General features: G+C 40.3%; 1 protein-coding gene across 1 annotated transcript in view; it reads right to left on the bottom strand.

The window, feature by feature from the left end:
* Positions 1–6,096: 6,096 nt before the first annotated feature.
* Positions 6,097–17,196, bottom strand: part of epas1b (endothelial PAS domain protein 1b) — a gene marked incomplete at its 3' end in the record, with an annotated part of 67,847 nt that continues 56,747 nt past the window's right edge. The window contains 9 exon segments of the mRNA NM_001309914.1: positions 6,097–6,287; positions 7,888–8,067; positions 8,466–8,553; positions 9,432–9,528; positions 9,643–10,139; positions 11,218–11,331; positions 11,644–11,882; positions 11,980–12,188; positions 13,033–13,180. Of these exon segments, the coding sequence (NP_001296843.1) occupies positions 6,136–6,287; positions 7,888–8,067; positions 8,466–8,553; positions 9,432–9,528; positions 9,643–10,139; positions 11,218–11,331; positions 11,644–11,882; positions 11,980–12,188; positions 13,033–13,180 (1,724 nt within the window).

Below are 17,196 nucleotides of genomic sequence, written 5' to 3' on the forward strand. Positions count from 1 at the left end.
ATTATGAATTTTAGCATATTAAAATATATCTGAATTAGCTAATATAACTGTATGATATGACAATGACGACAACAGAAAACAAATAGTTGAGCATGGATCCCAAAAGGAATAACAAAAACCCTGTAGTCATACACAATAAAAGACAAAATGCTAACAATATGTTGTAAGAGGAAGCGCAGTGAGTGAGTGGGTTTACTCCTGAATGATTCGTCACTTTAGTTTTTTTGGGAAAACCCTTCAAGGAGCACAGCATGTTGAGCACGAGCTCAAGTTTTGAGTTAAAATAGAATGCCGGCATTGCGGCTACTTTACATCCCGGGGTGTTGTTTGGGGTGGGGATTTCTAATCAGATAATTCATCTTTTTCTTTTTTTCACTTTAATCCAATAAACCTCAAAAGACAACCTTAAATGCTCAATTAAGCAAAACAATGCAGAATTTCTATATATTTTTTAAACCAATCTTTGTTTCTGGTTGAAACTATAGGAGTAGAAGGTTGTTGGAAGGGGAGGTGGGACTTCTCCCCAGTAAAAAAAATGAATAAAACATTTCTAAATCAACTTCCGTTTGGCCAAGTCTCTCCACATACTATGATGCAGCTCGTTTCTCATGTTAGGAGCTGCTCAAAGAACAACCTTCTCCAGCCGTCTCAGGCGTTGTTCTATTGTCTTTTTCACCACACTTGATTCCTGCCTGCCTGTCTGTCTGCCTGTCTGTCTGTCTGTAGTCTCTCTTTGGTCTCCAAAAACATCCACTTAGCGATTTGGACAATATTGCACTTTTTTTTTCAACAACTGACATTTTAACAATGGTCTAGTAAGGTGCTTTTTACTGGAAACCTATTTTAATAATTCAAAAATTCTACAACACTATACACAATTCTAGAAACAGATATAACTTTTTCTCCACTTTGAAATACGATAACATTTTTATTTGATTGGCGATACAGTGGTGTTCTCATCTAAATTAAAATGCATTTTAATGAAACATAAGGATATGTGGGGAAAGATATCTAAACGTTGATGGGTTAAATACTTCTCATGTTTTGAAGAGCTATTGTTTTTAGGTAAATGTGTTAAAACATAGAGGTAATATCATTTGAAACCTGCTCTGATTTTTTTTTTGTGGGGGTGGGGGGTCTGGTCTACATTATTCCAGAGAATGGTACCACCAACATCAAAAAAAGAAAAGAAAAAAGAAAGATGAATACCTAAAAAGCCAATAATCTTTGTAACATTCAGGTTTAGCAGATGTGACTTTGTGGCATACTTTCATTTTTAAGTATTATTTAACTTTAGTTTTAGCTGACTAAAAGCAGGAAATATTTTACACAGGAAGGGTGAAGTTTATACAATCTTACAGTGCTAAGTGTGCAATAAACTGGCTTGTATATCCCAATTAATAAAAGATTTGACTTGTAAATATACTACAATAAAATTAGACTGAACAAAAGGAGACCTGTTTGGTAACTTTCTATGGCTTTTGAACTCCTAAAGGAAGTATAGTTAAGATAGGTTTTAACTATAACCTATAGGCACCTTGCAACCATTACCTACAGTGTGGCACCAGCACCATGAAATCCTCACCTGGACATTCATCCAAACTAGAGTAAGGCCTCATCTTTCTCCCTGCAGTCAAACCTTTTCCTGCTCGTCCTAAGATCTTGCAAAGAGTAAAACAGCAGCTTCATCGGCTCAGCTGACAGTTGAAGTTCCTTCACAAAATTTGACTCGCCACCACAGGATCTACGATTTCTTGTTTTGATGGGTACTGCCCCATCTCTGTCGTTTTGCTTGGGATTATGGGATATAAAAGTCATCTTTGAAGGAGCGATTAAATCAAAATCCTCAGCGGTTCTCATCCAAACTTTAAAAACCTAATTTTCACTTCCAAATTCATTATATCCACTTTTCAGAAGATTGAATAATAACAACTAGCTAATAGGAGGTATGGGATATGGTATGAATAACATGGATAAATTTACCACGGTTTCACTTTATCACATTATCACACACCTTTTAAAACTTTTTTTTCTATTTAAATGTTACCAAATTTTGATTATAACAGTTAAAATTATAATAGCTGGTATTTTTATAATTGTTTTGATTTTGAGGCATAAACTGACATAACAATATGTAATTAGCACCCACTAAATTTTAGCGGTAGTTCTGAAATGCCTATTGCACTGAATATTATACCTTCTTTCTGTTCTGCTCGTTTTTAAGTAACTGCTCTAACTTTCAATGAGCTAGCTAGTTGTGCTACCTGCTGCGGTGACTAGCCTGCAGTCTGCTGCTTTACAGACATGCCACCTGTGAACTGTAGTCATTTCTAAAACCATGGTATTACCTGATAGCGAATAAAAGGCCCGTGTGAATAATGACAATAATCAGGCTACTCTTCTTTCACATGCAAATTTAAATTAAAGCTACAACCCAAAGGGAGGATTTGGACTTTGTTGAAACAGATCACATAAAAGATTTTTTAACTATTGTGTAAAAATGAATCAACAACCCCTAAAGCTAAAGGCTCTTGTTGACATTTTGTAGGAAGCAAACTGTGCACTTGAAGGGTGAGCTTAGCACATAATGTCGCGATAAGGCACATTGTATGGATTCAAATAATAAAAAAAAAACATAAAGCAGAAAACATAAAAAAATACAGTGTTAGTGGATCCAAGACATGTAATAAAAGTTCTAAAAATGACACATATATGGTCTATAAAGCACCATTTCATTTATATATGCAACTTGAAAACTATGTGATTATGTGGCAACTTCACCTTCCATATAATATTTAAAATGCTACATATCTGAAAAGTGAAACTTAGAAAACTCCTGTTTAACATTTTCATTTTCTGATCTTTCTCGTTTTGTGTAAAAGTAAGAACAACAACAGTACTGGCCAGCCAACAGATTCAACAGATATCTCGGCACAAAAGAAATGGAAGAAAAAGGGCGGGGGGGGGGGGGGGGGCCAACACCACGACACGGAAACGCGACAAAAGGAAACGGCACAGCAAGACTTCTTACCTAAATGGCATCTATGGAAGGAGGGGCGACTGAGGACAAAGTACCAGGACACATTAAACACTAAAAACACTATGTTCAACATTAGTTCTGCTTTTAAATACATTACGTGTATGTGTACAAAGGTCTATAGTTTAAAAGTGGTCACCACTCAAAGACATCGAAACAGACGAGGAGGAAAAATACAGAAGAAGGAGAGAAACATGTCTCACTGAAAGCATACTGACATCGTGGAAACTAACTTTTTAGCTAATGAGAATATTCTGTAACAAAGCTCTCTGGTGTTGGCAGCCACTCTGGTGGACAAGAAGGAAACTGGCCTTGTCCTATAGCTGTAAAATATATAAACTCTGCTTTCACAGGCTGCTGTGGTTGTTGTTATTTTTTTTCTTTTCTTTTTTTTTTTTTTTTTTTACAAACATCCACTCTTGTGTGAAAAATATGTGACTTTCTGCTGTTGTCTGTTCTTCCTGTGTGTGGTATGTGCAGTGGTGAGCACAGGAGTGATGGGGCTGACCTCCCTGCTCTAAAGGGGACACTGAGGTTACAAGACCTGCACAAGTAGCTGCTTTTTTTTTATTAATTCCTGCCGAACCCATTAGACCTTCTAACGTTTCTACATGGTTAAAGTGCCCTCCTGACCGACCAAAATGCCTTTTTAATCCCTCCAAATGCGCTCAGATTAACCTGAGTTCCCCGTGATTGTCAGAAACACCCTCATATTCGCTTCCAATCTCACATTCCTTCAATTTATACCCTTCCCAATGCTGCAACTGTTATTTTCTCCAATTCCTGCTTATGATTTCTAGTCATTTCATTTTTTTTTATTTGGAAATGAAAAACAGCACTTTTAACTGTGCAACAACACCTTAAAAATAAAAATTAAGCACGCACAAAGTACTGTTTTTCTAGAGTTTCTTTCCTCTGCCTCTTTGCCTGTGCAGCTATAAAAGTAAATCTTTGGCTTTTGGACAAAACTGATTAGGCAGAAAACATCAAACTGTGATATTAGGCCAGTTTGTGACCTTTTAAAGTAAAAAACAAAACAAACTATATACTTTTAAAAAAAATATCTGAATTATTAGGTTAAAATAATAATTTACTGCAATTTTTTTTTTCAGTCAAGTGATTTACAAGTATCCAGAAATAAATCAGTCTTGAAACAGCAACTTGTAACAGAGATGCGGCGAGATATTAGGTGATGACAAGTATCAAACGTTTTTAGCTTGATCAACACTGACCGGCGTAAACGCTAGCTGTAGGGAAAAAAAAAGGATCATCAGATCAATAAGCATAGCTAAGGGCTAACAGGTTGCGCTAACCACAACACTCTTCAGTGCAGAAGTCTAAAGGTGAGAAAGCTCAAAGCCGTTTTCAGTATCAGTGAATTGTTTGAAAAAGTCAGAAGGAGCGCAGTGGTAGTGCGCTTTAATCTTTTGAACTGTTAATCTGTCTGTTGTGGAACATGCTGGAATAGAAACTTTTGGGAACCTTTTTTTTTAACCTAAGGGATTACGCTAAAGAGGCCGACGTTTCAGTAATGATTGCTGTGCTGATGGCTAAAACAAGGGGTGTAAGGCAACTTCCTGTTGTCTTAGATGTAAAATAGTAAAACTCTGTTTTGTAACGTTGTCTCTGCACCCTAAATAAATAATTATTGACTGCTCACGGCAGCAAGTCCATGAAAAAGAAAAAGAAAAAAATCTTGGAATCAGCTACACCGGCGTCGCCAGGCAGCAGATCTCTGATCAGTGCATCTCTGCTAAGAGCTGCTTGGAACCGCAGAAAACCTTTAATGACACTGGATCATGGATTCCTTACTCTAAAACCATTAAACACAGTCACATATCTGTATGCGTGCACAACCGGTGCCCATTTTCCATCCTCCTCCCCTTGTCATCTGTGCACACCACTGCTTTCTATGCTCTTCTGTCTCATATGAAGCATGTGCGAGTCAAGTGTGGGGGAATAAATGGCACAATAGGAAAAAAAAAATACCCTGTCACCACACAAGATATTCTAAATCAACACAGACACATTCAAAATATTCAGATTTAAGATAGAAATGTCTAATATTTTCCTTACACAGGAGTACATGTATGCGTTATACTGCTATGTGAAAGAAACACAAATATAAGAAGCTAGCTGGCTAGTAAGCTAGCTAGCTAGCTAGTAAGCTAGCTAGCTAGCTTACTAGCTAGTAAGAACCGAAAATACACGAGAAGAACAGTCTTAATACAGCAGTGTTGCAGATATTCAATTTGGTTAATAAAAGCAGAAGGAATCGTTTCAGTACAGATGGACGAAGGCTAAAAATATAAAGTACATTTCACTGAGATCTAATGCTGTGACCGGGTCTTGTTACAGTGACTCAGCTCGAACAGATTTAGGCAAGAAGAAGCAAGCTGGTGAGTGTCTGTATGCATGTAGAAAAAGGCTCAAGGCGGTAAACAAAACCAAAACAAAAAATTAAAATAATAATGAGAGAGCACAGTGTCTCTGCTAGTGTATAGGTAGTACGTATCTGTTCTCGTCAGAGCTGCGTGGTTTGTGTTACGGCCTCAGCGGGAGTGAGCTGCACCTTGGGCCGCGCGGCTGGAGAGGTTTAAGCGGAGCCTTTTGTATGCAACCCATTCTGTGATTCCAAACACGCTGCCAGGCCTCTTTAATACACAACACAGGTGAGCCTAACAATATATAATCTGTTAAATACCCAGCATTGACCTTTATACCTCCCACCCCCAGAGACCCATTCCAATCTTGTACGTGGGTCTTCCGATGAATGGTCACTCTTCCTCTCCGCCTGCAACGGATTTAAGCAAGAGGAGTTTGAGGGTAGAAAAGAGCGAATGTAGCTTGAGCCTGGTGTCATTTGCTGCATGTTCAGTTTATGCTGAGAACTAGAAGCAGTACAGGAAGAAGAGTGAGGGGCTGAGTAAGGCAGGATGTGGCCGTTAAGACCGTGGTCTACAAGTAGCCTAGTCTTGGGCTTCTCAGACATCACCGAGGTAAAAAGGCAAATAAAGACTTAGTCACAGGTTGCAGGCTGAGGCTCAGGGCAAAAGTCCAGGCTTATTGTGGGGTTTCTGAATTGGGGGGAGGGGGCTTTATATGCACTGGTCCAGGGCTTGCAGCAGGTCACAGCCCTGGAGGAGGTGGAGGCTGCCCTGCAGTGGGACGTTGACCTCACAGTCGTAACGGGTCAGCTCCGGCAAACAGGAGGGCTCAAACGTAGGGCCCAGCAAGCGACTGGCAATGCCTGGAAGAGGACATAAATAAAGATATGGCGTGAGGACATTGAACGACTCACTGCACCAGATGAGTCATTTCTTTAAAGTCAGACTGAAACATTGGCTAAATGTGTCAGATTTTAAATGAGTTGCACACTCCATGGCCAGCTTTTCTGTAAGATAAAAACAATCCCCCATTGATATGCATCATCAGCGGATTTTTAATCAGAAAGGAATGAGGCGCACTGCCACTTGCACTGGAAGCTTGAAATGACCTTTTTTCCTCTCTGTAGCTACACACAAAATGAATTGTGCAAATCTCTGTTCATATTTCAGACAACAACATATTTTTCTCTAAGTTTTAAATTGTTTATTTTATACTGTGAAGTGTAACTGCATCAGAGTAATCTGAAAGCAAAGTGTTAGTGGTCTGCTTTTACTGGTTCGTAGAACTGCAATGCTGCTGCTGCAGCTGCCACAGAGTCATTTCCTCAGTTAGTCAAAGCTGGGTAAATGACTCAAATCATGGTACGCCTCCTTAATGTGAGGATTTTAAGCTGCTGCCTGAAGCAGCAACACTTTGGGAGGCAGCATTCATAACTACCATTCAATGATTTAACAAAATAGTTTTCCCCTTGAACTTTTTCATGCTGTCACTTCATACTGGCATTTTAAGTTGTGGACCAGCGCAAAGTATCACATACTTGTGAAACAAAAGCATACTACACATGATTTTTTTTTAACCTTTTCTAACAAGAGAATTTGTGAAGTGTACCAGACTTTACTTTGATATAAAGTCTAAAACTGAACTTCTTAGCCTAGATGCTAAAGGCTTTTAGGCCAACTCCTCTCAGAAGCTATTAGTAAATAATTTTAAATACAGCTGTTATTTGCATCCATCCATCCATCCATTTTCTAACACATCTATCCCTTGTGGGGTCACGAGGAGTTCCTGGTGCCTATCTCCAGCTGTCAATGGGTGAGATGTGGGGTACACCCTGGACAGGTCGCCAGTCTATCACAGGAAAAATTAAACATGTTTTTCAAATTTTTATTGCTAGTATAAATCTAAAAAGTGTACCATGTATTTATATTCAGCCTCCTCTCTATCAGCATTGCACATACTGGAATTATTTCACCCTTCTTTGCAAAACAGCTGAAGCCCAGTCTGATTGGCTGGTGGGTTCACAATGTTGTGTTTTCTCCAACACAAAACATTCTGTGTGCTACTGAAATGTCCGATTTTGGAGGGGCATCAGACTGAAGGGGGTTAAATTAAAATGTACAGTTTTATTTTTTTTTTGTAAATGAACTGAAAAACATCAATCCTGTTTGCTTATAAGTCAAAGTTATGCGTTGGACAATGAAATAAAATGCCAGTTAAAACTTAAGGTCTGTAAAGGTGCTGCTCTGAACACTTTTGCAAGGTGCTGAATTAAAAACAACTTTAATTTGAATACTCTACCCAGCGTTTAGACCTTAGCGAAAATAAGACGCACATGAAATTAATTCAATGTTAAGTTACCGAAATAAAGTAGTCACAGGAGATACATTTGACACAAGCTCTAATGCTGATTCTAAATACACACTGACTGCGGCTGAGTCAATATTGAAACTATTCCAGCTCACCTTCTGTCTTATTAGAAGGCAACGGGTTATACTCTGTGTAGCTGCAGCTCTTTCGGGAAAAAGGTTTGTCATTTGGGCCCCTTATCCCATCCCCTGGATACTGAGATGTCCTGTGTTGTTGTAGCGAGCTAGGAAACTGGGGTCCGTTGCCCGGCAACATCCGTCCCATCAACCCCGACTCTAAAAAGAGAGCTGCAAGTTAACAGAAAGACTGACAGATGTTTGAATCTACCAGGGCTCTCATTTATAAAGCTTGCATATGCACAAAGCAGGGACTAAACCTTGCATATGTTTTGGAGACGTTCAATATCACTCTATATGAAACCTAAATGATTGACTTTAAGCAAGTGTTATTCATGCTTGCGCTGGTGATGCATAACTATACATAAGGACCTTTCAAATGAATAAAAAGGCATATAAGTGATCTAAAATCTTTAAATTATCTAAAATCTAAAAATAAATTTTGTGCCAAGTTTCAAAATTTCTCCCTACTGGCAACCTTTAAAATGAGAACTGTGCACTCTTTCATACATGAGGCCCCAGGTGAGTAAAAAAAAAAAAAAAAAAAAAAAAAGTACCTGTGAGGGATCCTGCGCTCAGGGAGCGATCCATACAGCCGTCACCCCTCATCTTCTTCCATACGACGTCTGTCAGTTTTCTTTCACCCTGAAAAACAATGACTGCGCTGAGGCCACACTTCTAATACCAAACATTGCTTTTTACAAGTACAAGGAGTTTAAATCCATTCAGCTTCTACTTGCTGATATACAAAGACCTATCTAAAAAATTCAGTGATAACTGCAAAAATGCATATCCACAACCACCAGGCAGATACAAAACTCCGCTTTTGCTCTCATAACCACGACAGATACTTATGTAAAAAGAGCTGTAGTAAGTGGAATGTTACAGTAATTTTCATAATACAGATATGATCTGGGCACATTGTCCAGTTTGAGAACCATTGTGGACTAAAAAGCTTAATTAGCAATGCTAACCTTACTAATTGTGCTAATCACTGAAAAAGGCTAAAGGCTAAAGGCTGTTTAACATGTAAAAGCCGTGCCCTTTGTGTCACTTTTTCAAATACTAAAAACCCACACATTCCGATGTTGCCTGGGCCACTAATATATCCAACGGTGGTGGGTAAAGCTAACCAAAAAGTTAGCGTCACACACTCATATTCCACAAACGAAAATATTAGCTTCACTACCGTTGGAGCTAAAGCTAGCTGCGGACCGCTAACTGCTAACCAATGGCTGCCATTCAGTCTTTCGCACCTCTTCAGATAAATGATGATGCACACAGCACATGAGAAATGTGCACAGTGCTGCATGTTTGAGGGGATGGCTGTTTTAGTTCAGGATAAAGTACGTTAACATTTTGACTTTTAAACAGCAGTGGAAGCAAGAAGAATATTCTATCTATCCCTCTGTGCCCAGGCAGGGTGAGAGTGTAGGCGGGAAGCCAGTGTTGCCAATTCTTGTGAGAACTGGAAATTGGCCACAAAACTGATCGCTGCATCGCCTGTTATATGTGAAACTCACCAGAGCCATCTGGTTGAAGGAGCGTTTGATGCTGTTATTCATGGCCACCCTCGCTGGATTTACGTCTTTGTAGGCTTGCACAAAATTGTCAACGGACCTACACATACACAGTTGTCAGAATAACAGAAAATATTTATTAACATAGTCAGCAGGTACAACTGTCGTATTCAAAATCATCTCATTAATAAAGTATGCCCTGACGCTACTTTACCTCTGTTTGTGCATTAGATAGGATATGTTCTGCTGGCACGATGGGCGCTCTTCACCTGACAGGTTGTCCATCAGACAGGCCTTTGCCGACCGTTGTTGGTAGGTTATTATTGGGTCTGGAGGCCACTGCATGGAGGACAGAGGTGTGCTGGCTGGGCCTCGGAAATGGGGACTCTGTGTGGGGCGCATCATGCATGACCTCTGTCGGGTGTCCACAGAAGCCGGGTTGGAGCCTCTCCTCTCACCGGTGGCCCAGGACGCTTGTGGCTGTGGGGGGTAGCGATTCTGAGGCTGACGAGGGGAAGTGAGTGGCTGGAAGAGGCTGGCGACATTGTTGCAGCTCTGATGGATGTTTAGGTTGCTCATGCTCCCCATGGATCCTGTTTGAGCCACCTCCAGGGGCTCTGACTCTGGAATGATTGGATTCAGCTGGAAGTCCTCTCCATCCATTGGGATATAGGGCGCCAAAGTCTCCAAATCCAAGTCACTCAAGTCCTCCTGGAAAACAGGAAGTGGTATAAAATGGTAAAAAAAAAACCTTTTTACTTTCAATTTAATTGGTAAAATTCTAACTAAGGAACCAAACATGTGAGGACTGGTTTAATATAAAGTAATATTGAATGCACTTTCCTCAAGGCAACACTGTTCCAATTTGAAAATGAACAAGCGGTAAAATCAACTTACTTATTAAGAAGCAAATGGTTATTCCAAAATTAAATGAGTTGGAATTGTTGAAAAATGGCTGATTATTAGGACACAAACATGTTAGTATTGTGAGATTCGGGGCCACAATGTTCACCGATATTAAATTACAGCTCCATCCAAAATTCATCTGCATAACATCGTCTGGCATTTGACACCCTGGTGTGTCTATGTTTGAAACTCTTATTTTGAAGTAAAACAGGAAGTAGTTCCTGAGCTGCCCTGTTATCTTGACAGATAAATTGACAGAAGCCCCGACCTGTTTTAAACTGTTCATTTGGGAGCCTTTGGGTGGGTGATTAAAACAGGAGAAACAGTGGATAAAAATAAATGTATAAGCTGCAATATAGCTCGTTTCAGGCTTGAGGCTACACATAGGCTTTATCTCAGTACGATGTTGTTGTTAAAGTTCCCTAGTTCCAGTTCCTATTTTGAGCTCCTTTCAGATTGCTCAACAGTTAAGGGCAAATTGTTAGACACCAATGATGCTAATGTTAGCATCTGCTCTGCAGTTTGCTGTCTAGTCTAAAGGGCTATTTCACAGTTTTTTTTTTCCAACAGAAAAAAATCTGAACTAAATTTGATCACTGTTAAAAATCTGAACTGGTTAATAATAGTACCATGAAGAGAGATACATTAAAACACAGTCTGACATTTATGTGTTTGTGTATTTTAATGCCTTTTAGACATCACGACTACCAAAGTATTAGACGAGTATAAAAAGCTGAATAGATCAATTGGTCATCCCTGGACTGGAATAATTCTGGCATAATTACTGATTCCCCAGTTGTTAAAATATTGTCTTGTCAGGAAACTGGATGCCTTCTTGCTCCACTAATGTATGCAGTATTGCACTGGTCTCGCAGACACCCACCTCTGTGTGTGCGTCGCTGTCGTTTCCTTCAGTTTCCAGAGCAAACAGCTTCTCAGTGAGCTCTAACCTCTGGTCACTCTCCACTGAGCTGTAGTAATCACCTGGGCTGCTGGGCTGCAGATGGGATGTGGAGAAATGAGTCAAAGGGATTGTGGCGAGAGGAGCCGGGGAGCAAGGACAATAGGGATAAAATGTGAGAGGAAAGAAGGAGCAAAAGATGAGTTTGAACAAAGGCTCCATTCACAGCTAACGCACTGTTCCCTCCAAACCTCCACCCCCGATATTCTCACACACTCTGCCCACTTTTACTGACCTCACTGAACACACAAAGAATACACTAGCAAATAAAGGCACGCAATCAACCAGTGGCTGCCTAATTAAGACTTTCAGATGAACAATCAGGCCCTCAATCTTCCTCCTCCTTACCGTGGAGCAGCTGCTGAGGCTCGGGGTGGCGCTGCCTGGTGGAGGATTCTGCTGCACGGTGAATGCACCGGCTCTGTTAGGCACGTCCCCTGAAGCTGAAGCTGGGGTCTGGGCTGTAGGGGCAGGCGCTGGCTTACGGCTCTCGCTGGTCCAGGATGGAGGTCCAGAAGGGTGCATGGATGCAGAAGACACCGGGGTGAATGGTGCTGGATGCTGGGATTTCTCCAACTCAGGGTGACCTAAGTGGAAGAGTCAAAAAAGAAATTGGAAACATGTGTCTTTTGTGAGGAAAAACTCCCAACGAAGAGTTAGAAAATGTCAGAGGTCCAAACTGACCAAAGTCAAGGGAAATGATGGTGTCTCCAGGTGTAGGAGCCAGCTGAGCCAATTCGTCCGGCTCCTCCTTGAAGGTGGTGAAGAGGGAATCTCCCGGTTCCGCGGTCCTGCCTGCTCCCTCGGCGGTGAAGAATCTGCTCATGTGGGGCGTCTTGAACAGTGCCTCTGTCTGCTCCAGGGAGAAAATCACTGACTTTTCCTCCACATCACTGCACAATATGAGAGGAAACAGTAAGTGGGAACTGGGATTTAGAAAATTAGAATACATCTTATAGACGTTTAGGCTATTTATTTGTAACGCACTTTTCAGTAACAAGACAACTCAGAGTGCTGCACATGAACAGAATGTGAGAAAAGAAAACATACAGAGGAACATTGCAGTGGAATAGTAGCAGCAGGTACAGATAAGTTGGACTACAACCATTAACATTAACATTTAAAGGCAACTCTAAATAAATAATTTTTAGCCTTGATTTAAAGTAACTCAGGGTTTCAGCAATTTTACAGCTTCAGGAGTTTGTTCCAGATAGGTTGAGCATAAGAAGTAAATGCTGCTTCTCCATGTTTGGTTCTGGTTCTGGGTTTGTAGAATAGACCTGAGCCAGAAGACCTGAGTGGTCTGGATGGTTGATACACTGATAACAAGTCTGTGATGTATTTAGGTGCTAAGCCATTCAGCGATTTATAAACTAACAGAAGGATTTTAAAGTCTGTTCTCTGAGATACAGGGAGCCAGTGGAAGGACTTTAGAACTGGGGTGATGTGCTCTACTTTCTTAGTCTTAGTGAGGACGCGGGCAGCAGCGTTCTGGATCATTGTAGTAATCAATTTGACTAAAGATCAAGGCATCAGTTTGTCTTTTTGCTGCTGCTGATACATTAGTGCTTTAATTCTGGAAATGTTCTTCCGGTGACAGAAAGTCAACTTTGCAATTGTCTTTAGATGCATTTGACGGTTCAGGTCTGAGTCCACCTCTACATCCAGATTGCGGGCCTGATCAGTGATTCCTAGCCAAAGCGACTGAATGCGTCCCGTAACATGGCAGAAGTTTACCTCAGGACATAGTTGATGCACACGATGCACTGTGGCTGAGAGTTGCGACTGTTGTAAATGACAGTTCCCTGAGTCTCGACCCAGACGTAGCCTCCGTTCTTCGCCAGCATGCGATACTGACCGCTCACTGCCTGACCCTTGGTGCACACTGTGGAGAGAAAAGGACAGAAAGCTTTGCTCAACATCACAACTGATACATGTTCAGTTACACCGCCACAGCTCCCACTAAATTGTTTGAGAAGATCAAACACATTAAAAAGCTTCAGTCTAAACCATATATTGTAGCTCTTGCTGTATTTTTACAGTCCTTGTCCTTCTGGAAGGCTATAATCCCACCTAGAGACAAGTCTTATATAGCCTCGAGGTTTTCCTCCAGTATTGCCCAGTATTTAGCTCAATTTATCCTCCCCTCAACTCTGACTATCTTCACTGTCTCTGATGAATAAAGTTCCTAGAGCATGATGCTCCCACCGCTATGTTTTATTGTGGGGATGGTGGCATTTTGCAACATGGGCTGTTACTGCCTCCAGCGTTGAGTAGGTGCATGCTGTTGGCTGCTAACATATGAAGAAGCAGCTTACCTGACTGGGCTGCAATGCATTTTCTCCCACCCCAAATCTGAGAGGATTATCTTGATTTTGATTGGTTTGTAGAACAAAAATTTCACTGGTGTCAGTCTTCCTTAACCCACATATAGTGGAGCGCAAGTAAACCTGTGCCATCCTCTTCACCTTTAGCAGGAGTGCCTCAAGGCAGCATTCATGCAAGAACTGCCACTGCCGACATGGCTTGTGGCAAAACACAAAAAGCATCTTTTAATGGCTTTCTTTCAACTGTGTCATTTTTTCTTGTCTTTTCTCTCCCATAAAACCCAAATTTGTGCAACAAAGCGTTGCCTCGGCATCTTTCTCCCGCTTGAACTGTAGCAGCATCTTGGTAGGTTTGCAGTCGTGACATGCTCTTTTTTATTTTTAAACGGTGGCTTGAGGAGTGATCCATTAGATGATGAAAGCTTGGAATATTGTTTTATGAACTACCTCTATGTTGAACGTTCACAGAGGTTTCACACTGACCTCTCTGCTGTTTGTTCACCAACAAAGCTCTGAGGCCAGAAGCAGAACTGCAGGATACATGCTGAGATTAAATTCCACGCTAGAAGACTACAGTATTAACTTATTAAGGAACTTCTGAGGACATTTGAGTATATTTTATTTAGGGGTATTAAAGGGCACTTAATACAAATGCAGGCCATGCTAGTTATAATAATTAAAAAAACTTCAATAATGTCTTTTCCACTTCACACTTATGGACTATTTTATCTTGGTTTATGCTATAAAATCCCAATAAAATGCATTGAAGTTTTTGGTTCCAACATGACAAAGTAAGAAGGGAAAGGGAAGTGAATAAGCTGGGAAGGCAATGTTTGTTGGAGAGTTTAAGAATATTTTCTCCATCAGATACATTTAACATTATATATTAGTTGGCTGTTCACATGTGCACATCATGCTTGTACTAGGCTGATAAGTCTGGGCTTTTCGTCATTCCCTGTGCGTTCTCTGATTGCTCGTTAGTTCAGGAGTAGCTAAACAATATATAATCCTCTACACAAGCTTCCATGCCATCTACCTTATCAACTTCTCAACAAAAAAAACCAAACACATTCTGCTTTGGTAAAACTGCTAAAAATTGATTTCTAATTCAGAATCCCGGCCCAATTCTTTTAATAGTCAAGTATCTCGTAAATTTCTGTTGCAAACCATCCCATATCAACCAAACATTTGTTAGCATGACAAGGCTGGATGTTTGACTTCAAGCTGAGAACGAGATCTGCTGGCTGCAGTCCAGGGTTCAGCGCTGGCGTGGGAAAGGAGCATGACTGGTCAAAAAGCGTACATTAGGCCACTGACACTGTGTGTGTGTGTGTGTGTGTGTGTGTGTGTGTGTGTGTGTGTGTGTGCGACTCCCTGAGGAAGTTTAGGCGAACGCTTCATGTAGCGGGGAAATGCCTTTGCATGTGCTGATCAACAGGCTGGTCACGTTGGCCCGGAGAGCGGATCGTGCCCGCTTGTGCGTGCTGACATAGAGCGCCTTTTATCTGTTCAAATTTCAGCCGGCTGATGTCTGCAGATGACTTGCAGCCGAGGACAGGAGGAGCGCAAACAACAACAAAAAAAAAAAAAACACGATCGCAAACGATAAAATCCTTCTTATGTAATGTGTTAATCAAGCAGGTGCAGGAAACATAAAGAGTTCTGTTCGAGATCTGATGTTTAGGAGGAGAGTTTTTCAACTGACACACTTTCTTTTTTTCACTTTCTAGTCAGAGAGGAAAAGAAATTAAAGAGCAGCAAAATTAATGTTTGTTAATTAAAAAAACTAGATGTTTTCAGTCAGTTTGAATCTTCAAATAGCTGCAGTGGACTGCGTGCTACGTGTAGTCTGTGTCCAGCCTGAGCCGGTGTTTCTCATCAGAATCCTCGCTATGGTAACACGTGGTGACAATAAAGATTCTTGGCTGATTCTTGACTCCTTTCCCAGTTCGTACTCCTGTTTTGTATCCATCCCATGTTGGCCCTTTCTACCTCCCCTTTGCACCTGTAAAGAACGTCTGTAACCACATTATTATGTTGTGGTGTATTACTTTATTTTCAGCGCAGTTTAACATTTTCAGGACTTACGATGGCAGATGGTCAGAAATTCCTAACATCTCACATACAATTTAATTGTAAGATAAGTGTAAATCAAAAATGTTTATCTAAAAAGTTTCTATGACACCATATTTCCGTTTAATTTTGGTTCTCATCCCTATTTCCTGTAAGGCCAAATGACAGATTATGACCCTTGATCAAGGGTCACAATGCAATAAATCTGAGCAACCTCTTGCTTGTTGATCTTTACTCAGGTCATAAAATCAGAGCTGACAAGTATATAGAAAATTGCTATATACAGGTATCAGGTGTCGAAGTGGTTATAAAAAAATTCCCTTGGCTGGTAAAAATGTATGCATGGTCAGCAATCAATGTCACCATTTCACACATAGAAATGATTGGGAGTCAAGAAGGTAGAGGTAGAAAATGGCCTGAACTGACCAGCTCCTGTTGTATTTGCTGCGATCATAAGATGTTTTGGGGTTTGTAGTCTTCCTCATAACGTATTGGTTGAGAATGTGAAGGATAGGACCAGAAGGCAGGCAAACGGTACAACGGCAGACTGCCAGACAGTATTCTTCCAAAAGCTTTTCATACAGCCAAACATTATTACATGATCTTATTACACTTTTAATCTTTTTTTTATTTGCCTGTTATGTACTTAATAATTTTTACATAACCTGTTGTATAATTTCATGTAAACGCTGTCTTGTTTTGTTGTTGCTATTGATTATACCAGGGGTCTGTAACCATATCTTTGGTTAGCATATAGAAAATTAAAAAATGTGGTATGGTGATTAAAAAATGCATTACTATAACTGTTAATGCTAAGCTCTTTTTGTTTTAAAAACCAAAGAGGAGAGGTAAATCTCTAAAATATATAAGCTCTTATCATGAACAGAAATAAGCAGTGTTTTAATAAAGGGTAAAAATGGTAGTTCTGGCAATTTTTCTTGCGTTTTCAAGCTAAGCTTGCATACATGGTCCACAACAAAATGGCCTGCTAGCAAAAGGAAATCTGTTAAGGGTTTTGCTTTTTGTCAAAATATATGGATTTTTCTCTTTGTTTATTTTTATACATACATTAAAAACATATTTCCCTCTTTTCCTGTAAACATTCTATGTTATTTTTCTTTAGCTTTGAAGCTTAAAATTAGATTTGAAAATGTGGTCCTTTAATTCAACCACAGAACAGTAGATTGCTAACTTCCGAGTTATACAATAAACCATGACTAGAACGAATGTAGACGTCACTCATCAGAGAAAATGTCACCGTTCTCTTATTAACCTAAATAAACAGAACACATCTACTTATCAAGTAGTTTTATCTTAAAGCGTTTTTTTTTTCTTCATATCACATGAGCACCTATCATGTTGCAGAGCTTTGCCGCTTAGAGCGCCTAATGATACGTTCCTGTCAGCGGAGAGAATAGCCATGACACTTCAGATCCTCGCCTGCACACAGATGCACACAAACAGTGTCATTAGACCATAATAGAGGCCACCTGGTCCCCTG

Source organism: Fundulus heteroclitus, chromosome 22, assembly GCF_011125445.2.
Source record: "Fundulus heteroclitus isolate FHET01 chromosome 22, MU-UCD_Fhet_4.1, whole genome shotgun sequence".
Taxonomy (NCBI): Eukaryota; Metazoa; Chordata; class Actinopteri; order Cyprinodontiformes; family Fundulidae; genus Fundulus; species Fundulus heteroclitus.